The sequence below is a fragment of the Convolutriloba macropyga genome, chromosome 14 (genome assembly GCF_964194025.1).
Source record: "Convolutriloba macropyga chromosome 14, txConMacr16.3, whole genome shotgun sequence".
NCBI lineage: Eukaryota > Metazoa > Xenacoelomorpha > Acoela > Convolutidae > Convolutriloba > Convolutriloba macropyga.
In genome coordinates this window covers 2,611,982-2,638,645 of record NC_134481.1, presented here as the reverse complement: position 1 = coordinate 2,638,645, position 26,664 = coordinate 2,611,982, and the positions used below count along the sequence as shown (strand labels likewise).

Below are 26,664 nucleotides of genomic sequence, written 5' to 3'. Positions count from 1 at the left end.
ACTGACACGGGTTGCTTTTAGACAACTAAAAGCTGGAAAAATTCGGTTTAGTTGAAGTTAATTAAGTGAAAGTTATTTTTCTGACATTTTTCCATTAAAATCCCATCACTGTCCTAATAATTTTCCTCTTGAACCTAGACCTCCCTTTGTCTAATTTTAGTTTTAACCATTTTCTATTCTAGTTCAGAAACTCATTTGTCTTATAAGACAATTCTATTTCAGTTGCTCAAAAAATTGACATTTAGATTTAAAATTTTCAAAATAAATTGATATTTTGACGGAATGAATTTGATAAAAAAAGACACTAGAAAAAAAATTAAATCAATATTTGAAAAAAAAACTTTTTCATAAGTAGCAATTTTTAAAATTTCTATTTATTTTTTTATTGAGAGTGTATTTGTTAAAAAATAAACTCTCGACAGAATCAAATATTTTTTAAAGAGCTATTTTTTTGTTCGAACTATTCGAAAGTGTCAATTTTTTTAAGTGATCAAAATTGTTCTCGTCTAAAATTTTTGTCGATTTCTGATGCGTGACATAAAGAAAACAAAAACGCCACTTATAAACAACCTTTCTTGAGTGCTTTTTATTTGCTTGATTCTAAGTTGTTTCTACATAAAATTAAAAGGAAAAAGAGGAAAAGTGAAATTTCAAGGTGAACTTGAACGATTTTTAAGACGGCAATTTCAGTTGATTTGTTTAAAGAGTTTATTTTGAAAATAAATCCTTTCACTTGATTCTATCATTACAATCTATTAGCTTAAATCCACTCTTAAAAGTAGAAAAGTGAATTATAACAGCTCGGGGATTAAGCCCCAACACCCCCCCCCCCCCCTCCTCCCCCCCTTTCTTTCACGCTTTACATTTTCCACCGTAGAGTGTAAAATAACATAGCAATACAGGAATTGTATTTGAACCTCCTTGTTGTGTTCTAAAACATGCAAAGCGAATTGTGTTGGTTCTTTCCCTTTAAAGAGCTCATTTTGGTAATCCTTATTTTCCCAGCATTTATGCTTGTGTAGAAAACAGCCCCTTTTGAGAGATAGGATTATACTTTTCCGGCCTCGCTTTTATTGTTTGACGGAGAATTATTGATCTTGACTTTACGAAATATATACACGTTGTTGCAATTCATAGTAATTACAATTTGATCAAAAGCTATTTCAAAATCTGAAACCTAGCTCGACTTTTGATATAATTTATTCACCCTTTCGATTTCGCCCAAATAGCCATAATTCCCGCTTAAACTTACGGCACCCTACCAACAAAATGGATACGAGTTCGAGTACCATTTCAAAATACTTCGCGTAAGTATATATTACTTTGTGGCTTCTAGTTAGTATTATAACCAGAAGATTAGTACAAATTAACGGGACAGAGACGGTAGGTTGTCGTTTCTAACGCAGTAAACAAGTAAACAAAATGTCAAACTCAAACCATTGAACCCGCGAATTTTTATAGCACTACCACTATATAAGCAGAAATACACGAATAGATTTTTTTAATTTTGCAAAATTCTATCAAGAATTGGCTGATTATAAAAGCTCTCAATTTTTATTTTTTGTAACACCTTTCAGAACAATTGGGTAACAAAACCAAAAACAAAAGTGTGAAGTTGCTGCAAAAACCTGGCCAAAAACTTCTCCAAAATATTGATAAAAACGCGCCACAAAATAAATAGATGATTTTGACAAAATAAAATTTAACTAACTTCCTTGCTTAATTTTGTGCTGCAGCGCTATGGTAAAGAAACATTGCTCACAAAAAATTTCTTTTTCCAAAACAACGGTTTAGCTACAAAACAAACTAATAGAATCCTGTAATATTTTGTTTTATTGTAATCTCACACTGACCATTAATGAGAAGGTAGAGCGCCGAAATTTTTTTGAGCCTTTATTCAGTTTTTTTTACACAAGCACTGAAATTTATTAAAAATAAAAAATACGTCAAAAATACACAAAAAAAATAATATAATTGGGCTATGTTTACTTAAATATTTTCACTTGAAAAAAGAAAAAATTTGATCAAAAATTTTGAAAGTTATGGATCATATGCAGTTCTTTCTTGAGTGTTTTAGAACTGTATTGTTTTTGTCAATGAGCAATCTTAGCTTTTTGTCTCAATTTACGAACAGAAAATTGTTATGAAGTAAACTAATGAAACAAATATCGCAACTTAATTAAACACACGTAGCTATATGTTTAACGTATTAGACTTTTACATACTTTTTATTAAACTGTTGCCTCAAACTGTTATCAAAATTCAGAAGAAAAATGTGTTTCTAATTAATCATTTAATTACAAAAAATGCATATCAATTTTTCTTGAATTACGTTTTTCAAAAACAAGCAGAATTGAGCATTTTTTGATCAATTTTGTTTTTTTCCCAGTTGAAAAACATAATTCAAGGAAAACCGCACTAATTTTAACTTTTTATATATATGATCGAATAGAAATAAACTTTTTGCTACTCCAATTTAATTTTGTTCAATTAAATGGAAAATCAACTGAATCGTTTATCTGTTTGGCGACTATAAAAAAGAAACCATAAAAAACTACTCGTTTCTTCAAAGGAATGATAGAAATCAAATTATATTTTTAGTAATTTGTGAAAACTGAAACAAATTTGATTTTTAAGATATTTTTGGGTTTTTTAATTGATTCCTGAATTTTGGTTTTTGGATTCGGAAAATGGTTGTAACGGTTTTGTATGTCAAAAGAAATAAAACCGTTATAACCAGTTTCCGAATCCAAAAAAAACAAAGTTCAGGAATCAATTGATAAACCAAAAAAACTTAAAAGATCAAATTTGTTTCAGTTTTTACAAATCACTAAAATTATAGTTTGATTTCTATCATTCGTTTGCAGGACGACATTCGTACTTTTTATTGGAGTTTTTGTTTTTGTTTGCATTTTTCTGTACGCAATTACGATTTCAAAATTGTTTCGTAGAACGTTTTTTTTTGTTAGGTGCACATGCATTAGGTCATATTGTGTTCGCTCTCCCAATAACTTTTTGCAGTTTTTGTAGTATTTTTCTAAATTATTTTTTTAAATCCAAACTCAAATTTTTCTCTAAGTAACACATGATAATTATATTTAAGTTCTGTTAACAATAAATTTTACCAACTTATTACCTATTCGTTAATTTTTTAAGTTTTTGTTTATTTATAAGTAAATAAGTAAAAGTAGTTTAGTATTCGCTATTTGTTTCCAATAAAACTAAACTTTGAATTATAACTGTACTCTATAACTGTACTCAGTATTTTCTTCTCATAAATCAGTACTGATAGTGAACATTCGATACCTTCATTTATACGCAAATTCCACAATTGAACTCAAAAAGTTCCAGTGGCAAAACGGGGTAAATAGAGGGAACGCTGCTTTGTTCTGGCAAATTTATGGCAGAAGTTTTACAATGGCCACACATATTAAATACTTCGCTCAATTTGCGTATAAAAATATTTCTGAACGGTTCGTTTTTTTAAATTTTGCAATTCAGTTTTGAAACGCATTAAATCTTTATTATTCGGTTGGTTCCCAAATTTCCACCGTTCTGGCTTGCTTTTGAACAAAAGACATAAACTAGTTCATGAAATTGAACAACCCCCACTTCAATATGAGAGTATTTTCAACCACCGCCGTAAAATCCAGTTGGTTATTGTTTTCCCACTGGTGGTGGAGACAAAAGCCACAAAAAATACTGACAATAAATGTCGTTTCGGGCAACGATTTTATGACTAAGTCGCATAATTGTTGACAGTTCCTCAAAAGCATTCCTCTAATTCTTTCCCTATATTTTCAGCTTTAACTCCTAATGCTTAACCTCCTGAAATGTTTATACTTAAAACTGACAAACAGCTGGAAAAGTTCTAACTCGAAATCACAGGTGATTTAAGAAATTGTACAAACCTTTCAAGGTATTAGAAAGTTTCCCCTTTTACTAAGTTTACCCAATTTTGTCACTTTTAGACGAAACTTTGCTGTAATTAAGTCAAACTGACAAGTTTTGGTTGGAACTCTTTACCAAAATAAAATTTATAGCCTTGTTTCAGTTTGCCCCAAAATTACCCGCCTGATAATTCAACCTCTGGCTCGAATAGAGAGAAAAAATTTGCCAAGAAACCAACTAAGAAATCAAACAGTGGGTACAGTTTAACAAATGTCAGCAGGCAGAAATCGGGTGGCTCGTCCCGGGTTCGAAGCGCCGACAGCTGTTCTTCAGCGGTCGTTTCAACTTCGATAACCTACAGCGAAGTTGAAGAATCTATAAACTCTGAAACCTTAATCTCCGCAAACAGCGAAATCAATTTCGATTACACTGACAGTCAAACAACCAATCAAATTTCACACCACACAGGCAGCAAAAGTTTTCACAGTAACCCTGCGAACGCGAACAGTTCGATTTTATACCCTCAGTTTTCACTGAGTGAGATTTGTGTGAGCAGTGGGGGTGGGTCAAGTCGTCAGCATTCGCCCGTTGGGTCGTCGCTTCGGCTCAACACGAGCAGTAGTTGTGTCGGCAATCAACCCCTTTCGGGGCATCACAGATCGTCGTCCTTTACAGGACACAAATTAGGTAAGGCAGAATTGTGAAATTAGAAATATTTACAGATTTAAAAAGACACTCAAATTAATGGAGAACATGTAAACATTTAACCGTCTGGTTACAATTTCTTAATTTTTATGTTTGAATTCCAAAAAATAGAAACACGTTTAAACTAATGCAAATGAGCAGTAAGCAGGTGAAATAGTTTTTATGTCAAGTAGAATTACCCGGTTAATTTGATCTCATGTTGGGTTGTGATAGTTCTCGCCCAAGTCTGAATCTGACGGCTATCTTGCAAGATAGCCGTAGGATACGCAAGAACCTTGCAAGACAAGCGTCGATCTTGTATGATTATTGTAAGACAAGCGTCGATCTTGTATGATTCTTGTAAGACAAGCGTCGATCTTGTATGATTCTTGTAAGATAAGCATCGATCTTGTATGATTCAAGCAAGATAAGCGTCGATCTTGTAAGATTCTTGCAAGATAAGCATCGAACTCTTGCGAGATTTTTGCAAGATAAGCGTCGATCTTGTAAGATTCCTGCAAGATAAGCATCGATTTTGTAAGATTGTTGCAAGATAAGCGTCGATCTGGTAAGATTCCTGCAAGATAAGCGTCGATTTTGTAAGATTGTTGCAAGATAAGCGTCGATCTTGTAAGATTCTTGCAAGATAAGCGTCGATCATGTAAGATTGTTGCAAGATAAGCGTCGATCTTGTAAGATTCTTGCAAGATAAGCGTCGATCATTGAAGATTCTGGCAAGATAAGTGTCCATATTGTAAGACTCTGGCAAGATAAGCGTCGATCTTGTAAGATTCCTGCAAGATAAGTGTCGATCTTCTAAGATTCTCGCAAGATAAGTGTCGATCTTGTAAGGTTCTTGCAAGATAAATGTAGATATTGCAAGATTCTTGCAAGATAAACGTCAATCATTTAAGATTCTTGCAAGATGAGCATCGATCTTGTGAGACTATTGCAAGAGAAGATTCGATCTTGCAGGATTCTTGCAAGATAATCATCCAACTTTTTGTCACCGCTTTAAAAATTATCAAGTAGTTACGTTGGAAGTTCACAATAACATCACTATTCATAAAGTATTCTTTCACTGAACAACGACGTTACCGCAACCAATGTAAGACAGATTTTAGCATCTTTATACAAAAAGAGTAGTTTAGCGTTATAAAAAAAGATTTTCTCTTATTTCTCTCCAAAAAAGAATTTGGTTATCAATGTATACGTCTACTCATTACCACAGCAAGCATTTGCAGGATTTTATGGACTGTTAAATTGAAGATTAAAAAAAATTTTGTTAAGGATAAAAAATAGACACCAGTGCAAAAAAACAAAAGGATATTCATGAACAACAGAATTTTTGGAAAAAGACAATTGTGTTTCTAAAAGAAGTTGATTGTTTATGAATCATGTTATTGACTATGAAATTTTTTTTGAGTGTTAATTGTTTGCGATCAAAAGACAAGTTAATGTAAGCTTTTTTTCTTCTCACATAATCAACACCTAACACACAATCTTTATGAACTTTTCTAACGTATTTTTAATTTCATGGCAAATGTTTTTCACTGCGGGCGTGTTTTTGATTTGTTGAGAAAAGTTGTTAAAAAATTGGCAGCAAATTTTTTTGTAATAGTTTCTCCCATTTCTCCTGCTTTATAAATTGATTTCTTCCCCCAAAAAAACTATAGGACTCTTTTTTAAGAAAATTTCTTCAAGACAATCGTCCTTTTTTGCAGAAGTCTACAACAACAATGCATTCAAGGAGGCTCGGTAATGTGCGATTACACATAATATTCCAACTCCGCTGATCTACATTATCATTTAATGGTCTACCAAATGAGGAAGAGATAAAAAAATTACTATATCGTCCAACAGACCACAAAATGAAAAAAACAATATGCATTAAAGGGCCATTAGAGGGCCGAGAGACCTGTCACTAATGTGACTACCAGAAAAGACGGTAATTAAAATCAAATAATTACAAACGTTAATTACGACCAAAATTGTCCATTTTTGGATAACGGTTACCTGCCGTATGAAAAAGGCATCAGATAAAACTTATACTAGAGAACAATAAGCCTGTACTTCATTAGAAAAAATATGGGACTCCTCATCAATGCGATTTGATAACAAGTCGACAGAAAAAAGAGCAAAAGGGCAAAGCTTAAAAAACATTCCATTTTTTGTAGAAAGTTAAGGTCAAACTGATCACAAATTCTGTATCAACTGAAATCAATGAAAGACTCATTTATATCTCATGAAAAGTGATTGAGAACTTTCATTGACCAGAATATGTATTATGACTACAAAAAGAACGACAAATATGGGCGTAAAAAATTGCACGAAAACGGACTCCCAGCCAATTCAACACTAAACTGTTCACTAAGAACATTAAACCTTCGAATTGCGTTTCTTTTAAATAGCCACAGAACCAGCTATTATTATGATACTGCAAAAAAGCAATAATCTGAAAAAATGGGCAAATATGCAAGAATTACGAATATCTTATGAAAACTCGTAGCACCAAGAACAAAGACTGTTTGAGGAAAATAAATCACTTTTGAAGAGCCAATTGTAGTAAAAATGCGTCTCCATTGATCTATGGAACATCATAAACCGTTTTCGAAAAAGGACCATGTCAAAATGACATCAAAAACAACCACATACGACATCAGTCAAAACGGTGAAACAAATTGACAAAGCCTAAAGACATTACTCAGAACGGTGAAAAAAACTGACAAAACCTGAAGACATCAGTCAGAACGGTTAGGAAACAAACAAATTATTGTTTGATTCTGCAGAAAATTAAAGAGATATCTCAATAAGGAGGCAAAGTTGCGAAAATGATACAGGATCGTAAAACACAAAAAACTAATTAAAATAACAACAGAAAGGGAAAATTTGAAGAACTTTTACTTTGTTTGGATTTTTTTTTGAAAAAAAATAATTGAAATGGTAATAAAAACCTTTAAATATACATCAAAATTAGTTTTTGAGTTCATTTATATATCTATATTTGGCGAATGGGAACTTTTATTACCCAATGTATGGCATACGACACCAAAAACAAACAAATACAGTGCAAAAAAAACCAACAATTATTTCAAGAGAACAGGTTTGCAAAAGCAATAAATGTATTGAGTTGCGTAATTTGAGCGTTTTTTTCGACTATACTGTTAAGTAATGTGACAATTAACCACAGAAACAAAAAAGAACGGAAAAAAGGGGCAATTATGCACAAAAATCACAAACTTTTGTATAAAAACTCGTAGTTTAAAAACCAAAACGCCGTAATTAAGGAGAACCACCACAAAAATTAGACCTGTATTTAGACCTGTATTAACTGAGAATAAGCCAACAATTGACAGAAATGAATTTAAAGAAAGCTATTTACAAAAGATGAATAAACATTTATTAAAACAATTGTATTCAATGTCATAAGAGACATTAGATAACAACCGAATGCATTTTATATGTTCGCTTACATCCCCTGTAGAAGCCACTTGGATCTCTAATCTGTTCGAACTAACACTCAGACTGCAAAAAAAAATGAATACAAAGCCACAGACTTCATTTAAAGTTTGCTAAAACTCTTCGTCAAAGCCATAATAAACATTAGGTATTCTCTGAAAACAAACTATACCTACTCTTGGGCTTTTTCTCACGTAATTGGGAACTGTCACTAATTGAGAGGTGGATTGAATTTTTTGTCAGCAATCAATATTAAAAAATCAATAAAAGCATTGTGTTTTGAAAAATAAATTCAGCGCCCAAAAAGAAATTAAAAAATTTCTGATTAAGAGAATCCATGATTAGATCAAGCCTATCCCTGATTTTGTTGCGCGCCCATGAAGCCACACAATTGGTCAAATTTGGTTTGAATTTGATCACTTGTTATATTAAATATTTCAAAAAAAAGAGTGATGCATTTTGTATAATTGTTGAGTTAAAATTGCAAAAAAAACGGCCAAATTTTAGTCCTAGAAGACTTTTATGTCAACAAATGTCAGCTGGCTCTTTTTGAGGTTTCTGTGTCAGCGGTTTCTAGATCTCCACTGCTCTTCTTTTGGCAACATTAAAGTGGACAAAAATAGCATTTTTTAGGCTATTTTTAAGGAAAAATTCGAATTTTACCGAAAAAAAACTTCAATCAAACAATTCGGCAACGCTCTTCTATCTTTAATGAAAACAATAACACTCTATCATTAAAAATTTTAACATAATTTTAATGATATTGGCAAAATTGTACCAATTTTTAGCGAAAATTACAGAAAATGTGAATGTAAACTGTCGAATATTTCTAAAACTTTAAACCTCGATAACCTTTGAAAAAACAAATTTCAAAAACATCTTTTTAATTTCACATTCTAGGACGTACGTACCAACAATTTCGGATCAAACAATTCAGCAAGCCTCCTCTATCTTTAGAGATAAAATCAATAAAACTACAGTTAACAATTTGAACAGATTTTAGAAAAATTGACTGAAATTAGGTCAAAAATACCGAAAATTTGAATGAAAACAGCTGAAATACGTCTAATTTTCAGAAAAATATAAATTCGATGGCTCCCTATAAAATGTGAAAAATGAAAAAAAACTTTTTAAGTTCAAATTACTCACTGGAAGGGCTTTCTAATGATACCAGTCTCAACTCTCTACGATGATTACATCGATCGGCCAAAATTGACTTAACAAAAAAACCCATTTGCGTATATAGTTCCTCCATTCACACTAAAATGGGGTCGCAACAAACATTGCTGAAAATGAATTATGCTTTTCCGATACATGTTTTAACGAGAAATGAGGTAAATTCTGCAAAGTTTAGATTTATGTCAACTTCGGAAACAAAAATTTATTGCTCTGGATTAGTGTCACTTGTCTAAAATAACTAGCTTTAAACGAATTTCATGCATTGACAATTATGAAGGCAAATCAAATCGAAACTAAAACCTTCAGCACGTCAAAACTTAAGCAAACATGCCTCTGCGTGACCATGACAGAACTCAATGCATCAGATCAGTGCAGATAAAAAATGATTTTTTTTAACTAATGCAAGATCTGTTTTGTAAACAATAGACGACCAGTAAAAAAAATTAAAAAAGTGTTTGGTCCGCCCAACCCTCAACAAGATTACATACTCATAATAATTTTTGAGTAGTGAAAGTTTACCCCGATATAGATATAGTGAATAAACTTCAACTGTAAAACAGATCTGCATTAAACTTATAGGGTTCAAATAAAACATCAGTCATTTTAACGTAAAAAGAGAAATTAAATAAATAAATAAATAGATTTAGGAGTTGCATTCATAGCTGAGCAACCATTATCCTATTTTCCTCAAAAAATAATCAATTTCTGAAACTGTTGCAAGTTTTTTGTTCAAAACATGACCGTCGTATCAATAAGACTCTTACTTATAATTAAAGAGTTTTGCTAATGAATGGTCATATCTTTTATGACACTCGCAATATTGCCAACGGATAATCATCTTCTTGCATTATCTTGCGATATAAATAAAGGTTACTATTGTCAGATAGCCGCCGCTCGTGGCAAGGGTCTTGCAGGCGTCTGCCAAAAAAAGTTTAAAATGGATTTTTCTTGTCAATTAGTGCTTCCACAAGGCATGACATTTAGGCGATGATTTTAAACGCTGTCTTGATCTTTTATTTAAAATCTGGCTTTGTTCGCTTTAACGCCACAAGACAATTGCTTTATGCGTTCATTTTAGCATTATAATGCGTGTTAAACTTGCTGTTTAATTTGGAAACATCATGCAAAAATCTTTTGAGTGAAAAGAAATTGGCTTCGTGGAAGTTAGTTTTTTCTTAGGAATTTTTTTAGTACTCAAAAGAGCGAAAATATTAGCAAATTTTATGTTCTGTGCAGCGTAAGACATGAGGCAAAGAGTCAATGAGAAAAATCTTTGCAATAATAATTTATTTGAAGAATTGCTTAACTTTTCGCTCTATAATTTAGCTAAAAAAAGGTCTTTTTTCAAAATTTAATCTTTATCTCCATGACATGACAAATTATGACCCCTCGTGACCGTTGAAACACCGGATAAATTGTTCACGAACGTTAGAGTGCTCTTGGCGAGTCGTCCTTTTGTAACTTTAGACCTGTAAACTAAAGAAGTCACCCAACGTTCTGGCTGTCTCTATTTCGAAACAAATTCAGAGCCAGTTTTATCGTTTTTATCTCAGATACTTAAACAAATTCGGTTTATTCAATTCAAATCTTAAACTAAGTTGCATGATCCAAAAAGCACTTTTTCAATTTGGAACCCAATTTTTGCTGTTCATACAAGTCCAATTTCCGATTCCGGTGGGGTGTAAAAATAGCCAAGACGGCTGTAAAATTAAGAGAAAGGGGTCTGTGCCGGAATTGAAGTAGCAATAAAAATTTGGGTAATTTCAAATCGGGTCAAGTGAATTGCGGTTGCTAACTTCCTTTACTGCTGGGTTCAGAGTTACATTTACAGAGTCACGGAATTTTGAAGTGTAGCAAATCTGTCTTTCGGTGAGTTCTTAGTTTGTTTGGGGCAAATTACCCTCTGAAATTTAGAATTTGAATTAAACACCAATTTTTCTCTTAAAGTCAGCAGGAAACTATTACTCAACAGCAAATTTTTCATTTCATTTCTGAATACAAGCAACTGATATTTGGTGAGTTTATTGTTCCAACATTTTTCCAAAATGGGAAAATGGAGAATGTTTTTGCGAGGCCGGATTTTTTTCCTAGTCAAATTTTCTATTTTTGTTTACGCATAGTAGAGATCATAATTAGTGGAAATAAGCGGAATTAGAGAAATCGTACCGTAATGAACAGAATTCGAAAAAAAAACAAAATGAGTGGTGTGTTCAGTGAGGATCCACTCAAGGCCACAGCGTTTTTTTTTTACAATTCAAAGAATTTAAATTGTAATTTTTTGTTCACATGCGGTAATTAATTTCACTTTGATTTTAACTGTTGTTTTCGATTTTTTCGATTGGTTTTTTTCTAAATGGTTTTCCCAATCCATTCAATGTTCATTCTAGACCTAGTTTTTTTGTTTGAACCAAATTTCATTTCTCGCTAGTGGCTTTTTGTTCACATGCGGCACCTTGATTTTCTTTTCTTTTATTTTTTTGATCCGAAATTTTTTCGAAATTGTTTTTCCAATTCCCTCATAGTCCCTTCTAGGTCTAGTTTTTTTGTTTAGTCAATAAAATTTTTTTGAATTGTACGTCAGCACTTGTCCTGCTATGTTTTATTGAATGAGAACGTAAAAAGACGAAACAAAATGAAATGCGGTCGTTCGGATCGTTCCGCCCATATTTAAATTTTTCCCAATTTTATTTACCTGGGTTAGAAGAAGTGGTTAAGTTGAAGAAGAGCCATTTAGTGCAGCAAAGTAACTCAAAGTTTATTAAGTAAAGCTACAGTATATTTCACCTTTCGATTGTAAATTATCTGCGCGTTTGATTTAAACAAGATCTATTTTTTACATTGTACAATTTATTTTTGAGAAGTTTCAATATAGTTTAAAATTTTCCCTGTATATTCAATTTTTCAGGTTGCTTCATTTTTGTTTGTGTCAAAATTATAGGCAAGCAGTAGTAACAATTTCTTTTTTCCCCGTAAGAAACTGGCCAACTTCACTTCATAATTTTAAACCTATAAAATGGAATATACAAATTTTAATATACGAAGATCAAATATGACCCATGAAGTAAGCAAAGCAACATACCCTAAACACAGATATTTGCAGTTCACTAATGGTTGTTTCAGTGATAAGAAGTAAAAAGTATTGTGCTTTTCTTAAAACTAGCAGTTCTTTTCAAATTAATATGTTATCAAACCATATCATCTTAGAACTTCAGATGTGATATGTTTCAAGGCAATTGGTTCTATTCAGTTGTCCGTTTCTTGAAGAACAAGCAAGAACAACAGATTCAAAAAAAATTGATTTTTCATCAGCAAATTTCTGTGTGCCTTAGCATGAGCAAAGGAAAAGAAACAAAACTAGGAGCCAGTCCCACGACAAATAGATCTTTGTTAGCATTGCGCTAATTTTTCAATTTTTTGAAAAGGCATTATAAAGAATTTACTATTTATAAGGTTTTAATATAATCTAATTTACTATAATTTTTAAATTAATAGCAGAAACCATTTAAGATAATATTTCCTTTGCCGCCATGTACCATACTGTAAGGCCCTTTTACATGTATTAAGATGTGTTTTGTGGAATTGAAGAGGTAAAATGATCTCCATTTTTGGTGGCAGCGTTGTCTCGTTGATAAAAGCAACGACTGCGGAATGAACATTCTTGGTAATGATACAAAGAAAGAATATGATTTCATGTAAGACATACAACATTTCTAGCATGATCTTTCAATGATTAGTAAAATCATATATGACTTTTTTTGGCCAGTGATAGTCATATATGATATTTGTATGATTATTAAGAGCCATATATAATATTTGAATGGTTATTAAGAGCCATATGAATTGACTATTGTTGCAAAGACTCATATATCCAATTTTTCGTCTATTTAAATGATGTTCTGTGTGCTGCAATTGCATCATCAGTGAAAATCTAATTATCTCTCCCAAGAAGCAATCGTCCTCACGGACTAGAGTTATCAAATATTGCTACCTTGTGTCAAAAATTGAGAAAATCCGTTTTTCAGAGACCAAAAAGTGTATGAATTGCCTGACTACATTAAACAGAATTTAAATAATGTTTTTTGCACGTCACTTTCCCTTTATGACAACAAAAAACTGAAAGTTTACGATTCTTATATAAGCCGAAAAAAGTGCTTTGACCTATTTTAAGGTACTGCTAAATTTTTTGTCATCTTTCTATTTTTACTGAAAATCATTTATGGTTTTAGTATGGTTGATTAGATTCACTAAAACCATATAAGATTTATTGTGATTACCAAGAATCGAATATGACTTAGTATGATTGCTAAAATTCTTTTACGGTGGTCAAACCGGGAACTCAAAACTTGCTTAACGTTGAAACTAAATTGCGTTCAATGATAAAAACTTGTTATTAATGATTTTGTTATTGTTGCTGATTAAATTGATGCAGGAAAGAGGCCTAATATGACAAACAAGATACCATTTTACAAGCAAAAATTATCAAATTTTATTCGCTGAAATAATCAAACTAAATCTTATTGCACGATGATAACAAGACAGTCATTACTACTTTGAACAGATTGATTTGGTTTAAAACTTTATTTGTTTGTGTTGTGTTGTTTAGCAAGAATAGTGTCTACCCTGGAGAAGATGTTGACAGAGTGGACGAGTGAGAGTGGGTGTGTGAGGGCACTCCTGGTTGGGAGCCAGGCAGCTGGCAAGTCCACATTCGCCCACTCCGCCCACACCCACTTCACAACCCAACACCACCATCACCACAAATCTAGCACCAAGGTAAACTTTTTAACAGTTGCGAATACAATTTCTTGGTCAATAAACAATACCACTGTTGATCACGCGGAGGCAATCAGTTTCAATCATTTCAAATGAGAATAACATCACGCATTTAAATTTATACAATTTGGGGGCAAAATCTCGATTTGCCCCCAAATTGTATAAATATAAATGCGTGATGTTATTCTCATTTGAAATGATTGAAACTGATTGCCTCCGCGTGATCAACATCTCGATATTTTATTAGCAAGTATCACGTTAAGATTGTGGCAAGATTTACCAAGTTTTAGTATGTTTCTTATCGAGGGATATCAAGTTTCGCTTCGCTGGGAATACTTGAACTACCAGTAATGTTGTACAAAATACATCCATACTGTACAAAATGCATCCAAAAATACATCCATACATCCAATAATACTGTAACGAATTTCATCTAATATGAAATTCGTTAATTTATTAAACTCATAGGAGCTTGGCAGAAATTGGAAATTTATCGGATATCTTGTAAATAGCCCAAAAGCGATAGCTGGGGTTAATATTGGACTTCTCTTGGTTTTTTGTCGTCAAGGTTTTTGTTACGACCATATGATGTCAAGTCAGTGCTTCAAATCTGCTTTTTGTTTATTCGTTCATACGGTTTTAGCTGAATTGCGTGTATGACGTCATTTTTCACTCTTAGTGTAGTGAGTTTTCTGTTCATTCAGGTGATTAAGTTTTTGGTCGCTCGTGATTTACCTCACTCTCAGAAATGATTTTCTCACTCTAAAATTGATTTGTCTTTAGTTTATTTCAAGGAGATAAGGTTAAGTGAATGTGTGGCACTCTAATTGAAGGTTATTTGAGAGCACCTAATAGAAATAGCAATAAGTTATACAGGTTCTTTATCAAAATATAACATCTGATCTTTTAATGAATTGAAGAAATTTTTTGTCTTATTCTTTACTTTCTTTTTGATACTGCAGATCTACGGTACTATCTCAGCTATTTTCTATCAATCTGCCAGCTAGGTTTGTGATAAAGTTTGAATAAAAGTCGGAATAAATTCTGATGAATCAGCATAATGAACTATTAGCTCGATAAATATATGATAGAATATAATTTGCAATTAAGTTTGATTTAGTTTGTTTTTTCTCGCTAACATTTATACCAAATAAAAACATTTCTTAACCATTGGTAGAGAATACTCTTTTTCTTTAGAGTATCCTGATATAATCTTATCTGGAAGAAACAAGAACCTTTTTTGGCATAACTTTACAAGATCTTGATAAATGTTGACATGGTTCCATGAAAATTTAACGAACGCATAAGACCAATTGTGTCAAACTTCCAATTTTTCCCTTTGATATTTTGTTCACTATTTACGCTTAAGCCGGTAATTTAGTCCCATGTTCGTTGTAAATGTTTTTTGTCAGGACCCCCATGTTGTTGAGTAATAGTCATGACCCGCGAAGCATGTCTAAATGAGCTAATCATTTATTTTGAACTTGGAAATTACCGTATTACAATCTATTTTATCCTAAATAGACATTGCTATGTTAAATAATAGTTGGGGGGAATTTTAACAATATGGTATCATAGTGGATATATTTCAAGTTTTTGTGACATTTGGTATTTTGGCGTTGGATATTTTACCCTGGCACCCTTAACTCATAGAATTGTAGTTTTTGAAAAGAGCAGTGCTAAAAAAAAGTTTTTTGAAACAAATTTAGCATTTGATAAACGTGACAGAGGAGATTAATTAATCTTTGAAAGGTGAACCGTCTTTTAGTATGTTTTTTAGGAATATCTATACCTGACTATCTAGTTATTACTTACTATATGTAACTTACTATATTACCACTTACTTTCAATTGTTATTGTTTTTCAATTGTTATTTTAGGAATTGGAATCAGTGAGCGATTCTTTGAGTCCCCCCTCTCAGATATCCCAGCAGACATTGCAGGTCACCCCCTCCACTCACGGGGGAGGGGATAAGGGGGAGAGGGGAGGTGGAGGAGCCACAATCAGTATCAAGTTGACAGACAGGGACAGTGTTGATATTATGTTCAAACGCATCCTACAATCAGACTACGAGTGGGAACACAAAAGCGTCAAAGGTAACTACCCAACTTTTACTGTGTGAACTCAGAACTTGAAATATCTTGACACAATCAATGTGTTTGTATGTGTGCGTGTGTCTGTGCGTATGTGTTGTGTGTGTGCGTGAGTTGTGTGTGTGTGTTGTGTGTGTGTACGTGTGTGTGTGTGTTGTGTGTGTGTGTGTGTGTGTGTGTGTGTGTGTGTGTGTGTGTGTGTGGTGTCGCAAGTGTGTGGGGGGTGCATTAAGTTCCGGGGGGGGGGGGGGCAAAAACGGAAAAGATTGCAAGCACTTTGCGACGTCAAGGCATAAAAAGTACAACAAAATTGCAAAACCATTTAGTAAGTGCTTCGAGAAACAAAACCCCTCTGTTAGATCATAACAAGATTTGTCGTGATTTGTCTCTAAATATTGCATTTTATAAAAATTCGTTTTTTTAAACAGTGCGTGGCCAGTGTCAAAAAATTTGCGTTTTGAAAAAAAGAGCGGTAATAATTCGTCACCAAAACGTGTAAACAAGTTACGCACATCTTCTAAAAAATGTAATATTTCGTTGCTAGTTTTCACAGATTAACGTAGCTTAATTCAATTAAATTGAGCATGTAATTAAACTAAAATTAAATTGCCTGATTTTATTAGTAGATATTAAAGAGAAAAATAAAAAATTTTCTTCTTTTAAACAATGCTATAGATTCAAATAACAAAGCAAATAAAAAAATGCTATAGAAAAGCGCAAAACATCTAATTGTCTTCTCAATCCAATCAGTATCCAGACAGATATCTTCTGGTCTGATTGACAGTATCTTCTCTATATATACAAAATCAGCTAAAAGTGCGAGAAAAGTGTCTGTTTGTTGAAATCTGAAGTCTGTAATGACTTTTGAAAATATTTGTTTTCAAAAACACATTCGGGTTTTTGAACTTCGTCATTTTTTAAAGCAGTTTTTCGGTCAATTTATAGCTCAGTCTCTGTAAGCAAAGGCTGCAACTCGTTTCCAGTGAGCTATAATTTTCATTTCCATAATAGTTTTAGCTTCAAACATTTTTTTCTCGGCTTTTTTTACTACTATTATTACGAGAATTCATAAAATATTTGAGATTTTTTTATTTTAAAATTTATAGTATTTTTGTTTTCTTTTTATCTTATAACAAAATTCGTAGGTCCCATTCGCTTTTAAATTTTGCGCAATTGAACAATGGATAATGACATGTCTCAATTGCTTCCCACGGAGTTATAAATGAATATTTTATGGATTTAGTTGATATCTAATGACATTAATAACGGTGAAATTAATTGTTTTCAAAAAAAGAAACGTATATTTGAACTTCGCACCTTTTTTGCTTGTTTTTGTCTATCTGTTAACCAGTTGCATATTTTTTCTAATGAAGTATAGGTTAAATTGTTTCCTTTAGGTTTTATCTGATGCGAGTTTGATAATTTTGTTATGATTTTATTTATTATAGACAACGAGTTTTGGTCGTACATAATGTTTGTTCTTTGACATTTATTATTGTCCTTTCCAGTAATCCTATTATCAACAACGTTCATTGACCTTTTAGGGTGGCTTTATTGTATTCCATTGGTTGTTTATGGAACGATATGTATGTCTTCATCATTTGGTAGCCAATTAAGTCAGGAATGTGGATGAGCGGGGTCGGAACCTCCTTGTTAGTTGATATTTCAGACCAAAATAAAAAACCTTCTTTTTTTGAACAATGCTTTGGAAAAGCACAAAACATCTAATTGTCTTCTCAATCCCATCAGTATCCAGACGGATATCTTCCGGTCTGATTGACAGTTTATTCGTATATGTCTTCTCGATATATACGAAATAAGCCAGAAGTGTGCGAAAGTTACAGGAACGTATAAAATGAATCCAAAAAATGCTCTACCTGCCACTGAAAAGAATGCTAGTTTCAGCGGTCAATTTTGTCTCTATTATGCGCTTATTTTTTTTACTGGCGTTGAGTTTATTTAAGATATGCTTTGAAGTTTCCGCAGATTGAGCGCATAATTACGTAAAATTTTTCTGCTTACATTTTACCATAGGCTGTAATTGGATTTCATACATGATTTATTGGAAAACTTAGATTCGTTTCAGCATTTTTTAAAATTTTATTTATGAGGGAAATCTTTGCTCTGGTTCGCTGTTAACTCTAACGCAACCCTCATTTCAGCCAGCAGTCATTCTTCAACATAATTTTTGTTTTTTTTTAACTTTGTTTGTTTTAGTTCATTTGGTGGAGTTAGAGAAAGAGAACCGGAATCTGAGTGACCAGAGCAACTTCACAAAACTCTACGACAACCTCGACTGTGCTGTTGTCTTCATAGATGCCTCAGATCCAAGTCAGTCACACAATTTTATATCTCTGTCCGGCTCAAGTAGCACGCCTTATCTGTATAATAAACAAAAGATTATAGGATCGTGACGAAACTAGGAAAATCAAAGAATCAGAACTAAACCAGAGCCATTATTTGAATCGTTCAAATATGAAAAGTTGAACAGCACAGCTAATGGAATAAGCTAGGGAAACTTTTAATTACAATGTCATTTCAAGTTTTTTAAAGAAAAATTTAGAAACTCAAATTGAGCAAAGGAGCTAAAAACAAATTTTGCAAGGTTTTGAAATAAATTTTAAGTTGATTTTAGCGACGAACGAGTCGGAATTCAGCAGCGAAAATTTTGAGCAGTGCTATCGCCATTTGGCACGTGCCTTGCCCCTTATCATTGTCTACAATCTCAAGACCAACAACCCCCTCCCCCTCCCCCACCCCCACCCCACCTCTCAATCAAACAACAACAACAACACACACCAAAACAGCAATGGCCAAGACACAAACAGTAAACAACCCAAATCTGCAAATAGTAACAGCACTAACAGTAGTAATAGAGTGCAGCCGATGCTGCAGAATGGATCAGTAAACAACGTAAACAACCCCAGCAGCAACCACCACAATAATAACAACAACAACAAGTCAGATGCTCTCAATGGAGTAAAAATGAGGTTGAGAGAGTTCATCAATTACGAGAAGTTCATTATGGCAGCCGATCTTCAGGTTAGGATTAAATTTAGGAATTTTTTTTCTAACGATGTAAAAATTTCAGACGCAAAAAAGTGTCTATAGTTCAAAAATAAAAGTGAAAACTTGTTTCGTTTTGCTTGAAAATCTTACATAATTTTGTGATGAATTGGGTGCATGTGATTAATTTATGTAGTATCACTCCTTATCAGACATAAATTAGTCACAATCGCCGTCTTATTTGTCTGAATTTTAAGGTGAAATATGTGAACTATCCTACGTGCTAAGTCTGTTGGGCGATAGATTGTAAATTTGATATATTCTTGAAGAGTATTTACTGTTTTTGTTCCGACTTCACTTGTGGGGGGAGGAAATGGCCGATCGATATATTCAACGCAGAGAAATGTGAGTGGTATCATTAAAAAGCTGGTCCAGCGTAGAATTCAAAATTAAAAAGATTTTTTGAGAAGTTATCGAGGATTGAAGTTTTGTGTGAACACGGGATATTTGTTCACTGTAATTTTTTATTCAAATTAAGATATTTTCTATAAAAATAGAATTTTAAAATCAAATTTCACGCCAAAAAATGAACCAATTTTGTGATCCTAATAGCCTAAGGCCTGAAGGTGATAAAAAAGACTAATTCTGGTCTCATAGGGAAGTTCACTGTCAAAAAAAAAATTCGAATTCTATTTGAGAGCTCTTTTTTTTATAAAAACTCTCTACTTTTTTTTGCATTTTTTAGTCACCTAGAGACAAGTCACTTTTCATATAGAGGTTCCATTACAGTTAAATGAAGACCTCGTTTACAGTTAAATGAAGCCCAATGAACAAAAAAAATCGTTTTCAAGGAATTGCTCGTTTTTTTGGCTTCGACTCTGAGTTTTCGTAATTTTAAATGAATTTTTGAATTTCTTTTTGAGATTTTACTAATTTTTCGGAGTCTTGTTGCATGGAATCTTTAACTAGCAGTGCAATTTGTTACGTATTGAGCACTATGTGAACATATCTATTGCGTTCTGTTGACAGCTAACGGCTGTTAAGACTTTAAAAATATTTTTTCAAAAAATATTTTTGAATATTGACCAATCATAAACTTATTATCGTGAACTGTAAGACAGTTTCAGTGATGACAGCACCCTCATCCTTCCTGTTACAACCAATTTGATCTGGCTAGCGGTTTTATTTTCTAACTTTTGGTTATATGACTTCAATGACACAAGATTTCAAAAATTTTTAAAATTTTTTTTTGTATATTTCGTTATTATTGGTTACTTTTTGAAATCTTTTGACATTATCCTAATATTGATAGCTCCCATTGGCTCACAAAATATGTTCAATGGATCAAAGATAAATTTTTCAGAGGAAAGCTTATGGTTTAAATTGCTTGGACATTTTCTTCTCGCACTTTTCTACTGAATTTTTGGTTTTTGCCTGTTTTTGTTGTTGTTTTCATAGTCATAAGACTTGTTGTGATGTCTCATTGATCACCTATGCATGAACATCCCTGTACTCCCATAGGGGCAGTTTTGAGCGTATTTTTTGACTTCCGCTGAAACCTATTGAAATTAATTTATTTAGAAATTAAAGTTAATTTTTCGAAAATTTTTTTTTTAACATTAACGAATCTTAAACATTGTTCGTGAACTTTTAGTCAATCTCTGTAATAAGTGGACCCACTTGTTTTCTACTGCAACTTAAATTAATCTGGTTAGCAGTTTTGTCTTCTAAATTTTGTTTATATGGCTTCAATGACACAAGATTTAAAAATTTTTTGGATATTTTCGTAATATTGGTTACTTTTGAACTCTTATCACATTATCCATATAATATACACATTATCCAGATATTATTCTAATTCCAGTGGATTAGAGAAGACATTCAGTGGATCACAGATAAATTTTTCAGGGAAGAGCTAATGGTTTAAAAGGCTTTGACATTTTCTTCTCGCACTTTTCTACTGAATTTTGGTGTTCACCTGTTTTTGTTGTTTTTCGCGTAGTCATGAGACTTATTGTGATGTCTTTTTGATTATCTATGCATCTTTTTCCTCACATCAGCGTATTTCTGATTGTAGTTATGGACTTCCGTTGAATGCTTTTGAGTTTAATGGCTGTTAAGACTTTAAAGATAATTTTTCCAAAATTTTTTTTGAACATTAACCAATCCTGAACTTTTTTGTGAACAATTAGTCAGCCTCAGTACTGAAAAAAATTTTCTATTTTGTACTGCAGTGGAAATTAATCTGGTGTGTGGTTTTGTCTTCTAACTATTGGTTTTAAAACTTCAATGCCACGATTTTCATATATTTTTTATTTTTTGTGCACTTTTTTTCATTTTGGATGCTTCTGGAATCTTGTCACATTATTATAATACTGATAATTCTGATTAGTTTAGGGAAGACGTTCAACGGATCATAAATAAAGTTTTCGGAGAAGAGATTATGATTTAAATTGCCTCGACATTTTCTTCTCGCACTTTTCTACTGAATTTTGGTGTTCGCCTGTTTTTGTTGTTGTTCTCGTAGTCATGAGACTTATTGTGATGTCTTTTTGATTATCTATGCATCTTTTTATAAACGTTTTCTGAGTGGCTAATTTTACTTTTTCCTTTTCTCTTGCGTGATAACAGATCCTCATGGTTTTCAAATGTGGCCCAAACAAACTTATTTAATATCTCAGTATAAACCCAGCAGCTGAATAAGCATTGGATTAAAAATACTTAATTTTCAAAAAACATTTAATGATCTTAATAGTTTGTGTTTTTGCAAATCATTTGTAATTTTTTTAAGTTTTTTCCTTTGTTCGTTTTTATGGCTTAGTCTAACCGAAGACAGGTCCTTTTGGTTTTGTAATGATTTTTTTAGTAATTTATCAAGGGTTATTAAGTTAAAATTTAATGATTTTAACGACTTTTGAAATTTCTCGTTTTAAAAATCGTTGAATAATTTTTGAGCTTCGCCTCATTGTTCGTTCTCTTTGTCGACTTGTTAAATAGTCTCATTGAGAAATTTTTCCATCGGCTGTGTTTTTTACAAGAATGTATAATTAAGTAGTTAAGGTTCTATCAGACTGCATTTTAATGTTGTTACTATGTGCTTTTAAAGTTACATATTCAGTTTTTGCCATGAAATTTTTCTTTTTGCTAATTTCGTTGTTTGTTATTTTTGTCTCGTAGTCTCTTTAATGTCAAATTCCGTTGGCGCTGTAATGAGGCTTGGCAATGTGTAATTCAATTAGTAGATAGGCTGTGTAACGATTGTTTTAAACTCAAACATTTCTTTTGTTATCTTTTCATTTGGTTGACAATTAAATCAAAAATGTAGAGGAGCTCGGGTCGGAACATCATGTGCGAACGCATATTAACGAGCCTCCTGGTTATTATTAAATATATGGAAAAAAAGCATAGCACGGCAAAAATTGAAATGCAATCGATTAAAATATTAACTAAGGACCTGAGAATTAGCAATAACAGCAACATTAAACTACGAATGTCAACAAGGACCCTGAGCCACCCTATTAATGTAAAAAAGAACAGATAATCAAAAAACAATCCATAAGTTTTTTCCAATAATTAAACATTTAAGAACCGCTGAAAATAACATTTTTTTATAAAAAGATCGACTTTACGCATGCTTAGAATGAGTACATTTTACAACAAGTGTGTGGAAATTATTGAAAGAAAAGGCAAAAATGAATCAAAACCAACAGAATATCTTCGAAAGTCAGTTGCATTCAAAAATTAGGACCTCATAGCAAAGTGCCAAAATCCTTAGACAATACCTGAAGGTTGAAATCAATAAATTGGGCAAAAAAGAGCTGCAAAAGAAAGCACTAAAGGCCAAGAGTAACTTTTGTTTTGAAGCAACAAGTTCACAAGAAAAATAAGAAAAAAAGCAAGACTGAAAAATCAACAATTGCTAGGAATTCCAGCGACTTATTAAATTCAATTGTGGTTTTTAACAACAAATGAAACCATTTAATAATTACAAACGCAAAAGAGTCACAGCAAGCAAAAGCTACGGACTGAAATAAGTTGTTTCAATTAACTAATTCGAATTAAGCAGATGATACCTTTCATTAATGAGATTAAGCAATAAGACAACAAAAGGTACAACAAATGCTACCAGAACCCAAAAACTCACTCAACCTATTGGAAAACGAAGAGCGTGTAAGTCATTGAAACCAATAGCTATAAAACCAAAACAATTCAAATAATGCAAGCATCCTTAGCAGCAGGTGAGACTTGGCATCAATCAGACTACGAGAGAGGCCAACAAACTTAAATAATAAAAAAATAATAAGACTCAAAAACCTGATGTTTTTTAACGCAACATTTCGCGTGAAAGTCAAATGAAGCTTTGTTTTTGAGTTTGAGCAAAATGGTTGAATAAAATAACGACTATTAGAAACATATGAGGCCTGCCCAAAATGATATCAAATAATAAGACAACATAAAGTACAAAAAAGTTGCAAACCAAGAGAATTCATTTAAAAATTTTGAGAACAATTAAAGTCAAAGCCGTGAAAACCGTTAGTCGTGAACTCATACACTTCATCACACTTCTTTACATCTCATTAGCAATCAATTAGACATACCATTAATGAAACTAGGAGATCGAAAACGGAAAAAATAATAAAGTAGACCAAAATTAAATACTGACTTAATTTTTATGAATGACAACAAAAAGCGTTAAACTAAAAAAACATATGCTGCCCGTTGATGATTTAGAGCAATCACAGATAGGCCCAAATAAGACACATATGTATCAAACCAGACGGTGTAAAGATAAGCAACACTGAAAACAGAAGTCAATTTGCGTTTGTCAAAAAAATTTTGCTTTCAAACCGAAATTTTGTTCTAATGCCAATTTCTCACTCCACTTCAAAAGTATTTTGGTAACAAGAAATCAATTCCAATGTACTAGCTTTTTTTGCACCATTTACTACTACTACTATAGTGAGAGTAAAATCACCACTCATTTGACTTCTCAATGACCTGATAAAGCCAAAAAAAGGTGTGAACAGATCTTAAAAAAAGACAGCGCACCAATATAATGCAAACACTTTGGATCGTAAAGAATGCTCGACCATCAGTTTGTCAATACAGTCAATATTTGGTTTGAACAACAGTTCAACTGTTTTAAAAAGATTGAACTTGAGGAAGTCTAATGAAAGGTTGTCTCTCGCCTTCCTTCCTCACTGTGCAACTCTCACAAAAAACACCTGGAATTTTGAGTTATTAAATCAGTCAACCCAACCTTTTTAGCATGAGGAACTTTAAAACTGCTTCAAGGCATTACATGACCAGAATTTTGACGCTTATGATTGGCTTTTCAGATCGAATTCATCTGTTTGCGTTAAAGCTCAAATTATGTATAGCTGTCGTTTGAAACAAGTGACTGAGATTTTGCCAAATGTGATTATTATCATGCTACCAAAAGTCAGTTTTGTTTATTATTATTTATGTTTATTATTATTATTTAAAGAATATTATTTAACCCCCAGACCCTTATACGTATTTAAATGAAGCATAGTGTTTTTCATCATTAACTTAATAATCTTGAGATATGAGTCTTATAATAATCTAGAAACTATGAGTCTTATCAGAAATGCGACTAATCAAACTATGGCAACAAAAATTATTTATACCCATTTCTCAAAAAAGAAAAAAAAGTTATTAGAGAAAAAATTTGCTTAAGTTAAATATAGTAAAATATAGTAATATAGTAAGATAATATCAAAAATTTCGATATGACACAAAAATAGTTCTGTTTACAGCTAAGAGCGAGTTTTTCTACATTGTTTGGATTTGCCTAAGGGCAACGACTACAAAGAGCCAGATGGCTCATTCGTTGTCCCTACTGATTGTTTGGTTGACATATTTGCATTGTACTTATCAAAAATGCTGTTATTTCAACAATCGGTTAAATAAACCTTACTTTTCTTTATTGCGACCTGTAATGCTTCAGTTTTGATTTCAGTCAGACGAACAACTGAATTCTTTTATTTTTTAATATTAGTGTGTGTGTTTTGAGGTGCTTGAGGTGGTGGTGGCCAACGTGACAGAAGAGAGAGGGGTGGTGGCAGTTCTCTCGGCTATTCTAAGGCAGGGCACCCTTCGAAAGTGCCTCGACTGTGGTCCCAACCCAAAAATAGTAGCAGATGAAGATATCATACACAGATGAATCAGTCAAACATACTCCTCCAGTGACCCTTAATTTCACAAACCTGCAAAAAAACCATAGGAACTGTCACAATACTCAATCAGTCAGAGACCAAATGAACAAAAACCTCTAAAAAACTACGCAAATCTCCTCAGAAAACTCAGTTACTCGAAAACCCAGAAAACAAAACTTTTGGCAATAAAAAATTAGCACCAGTATCCAAAATTATTGTGAGCTAAAAAAACTGAAAAATTGTGTAAATCTGATGAAAATGAAAGACATGTGGGTGGTTCGCTACAATGGCCTGTCGACTATTTTAAGATGGAGAAAGGAAATTTTACTGGTCAAATTGACGTCAAGCGAAATCAAAACACTCTTACAAAAACTCCTCACTTATTCTCTGCTGCTAAACACCATCAAATGCGCGTTTTGCTTCATTATATATATTTTGGATTCTTTATTGCTCTTGAAATCCAAATCACTTTATTTAGATGTTATTTTTGTTAAGAAAGTGTGAATTATTGTAATTGTAATATCTTTTACCATAAACCAACGCATTAGTGTGATATAGGCAGTTATATTTGAATTAAAAATCTCTTGATCAATTGTTTTATTTAAAGTGTTGCGATAGAATTTTAAAACTTCGCAGATTACATTATAGTCTTCTCTTTAACAAATATAGGTACAAACAATTGAAACAAGCGCATGTTTTTTTTCTTGTAAAAGTTAATGAATTAATTATTTCACTCTCTTATTAAGCAACATTATACAACGAAGGCAGACCATACCGTATATGACTTTGGCTAGTTTTGCCCTGGGATTAGGCAACGTTTAATTGCGGAATATTTAGCTTGAATTCAGCAAAAATCTCTATTTTTGTGGATTGAATTCCGTAAAATGGATTTTGCTAATAAAGCAGATTTTTTTTCAAAAACTGAATCCTGTTACTAAATCCGATAACTGAATTCCACTATGCGTGTAAAAAAATTTTAAAACGTGGGTAATTAAATTCAACAAAAAATGTAATCGATTTCCACAATATGGCGTACTAGATTCCATAGTTTTTGCAACCAGTAATACATTAAAATGCGCTTAATCGTTATCGGATTAAAACATCGCCAACTCTTGTTATCAACTTTCAATGAAGTTTTTGAAAAGTGTCACTTATTTTGAATTTTCAAGCTGAAGGTTTTTTTGGCAAAAATGCATATTTTAAACTAGGTCCATAAATAAATTTTATGTTATCAAGCTTTGAATTCGTTTTTTAAGCACTTTGTTTTCAAATAATTTCAACTTGCTTCAACAAGGATTTCAACTATCATTAAAACGGAAATGAGTACTATTCAAATACGAAATTCAGGCGATAATGTTTGTGTAGCCTGGATTCAACGATTCTTAAAATTGCCAATTTTG

At 32.4% G+C, this 26,664-nt stretch overlaps 1 protein-coding gene across 1 annotated transcript; it reads left to right on the top strand.

The window, feature by feature from the left end:
* The first annotated feature begins 864 nt into the window (after positions 1-864).
* Positions 865-25,856, top strand: LOC142353755 (uncharacterized). The gene is made up of 7 exons (XM_075406107.1): positions 865-1,307; positions 4,055-4,578; positions 13,817-13,986; positions 15,866-16,082; positions 18,297-18,410; positions 18,715-19,121; positions 25,123-25,856. Exons 1-7 carry the CDS (start codon positions 1,270-1,272, stop codon positions 25,270-25,272), a joined length of 1,620 nt encoding a protein of 539 aa, XP_075262222.1. The 5' UTR covers positions 865-1,269; the 3' UTR covers positions 25,273-25,856.
* The last annotated feature ends 808 nt before the right edge of the window (positions 25,857-26,664 follow it).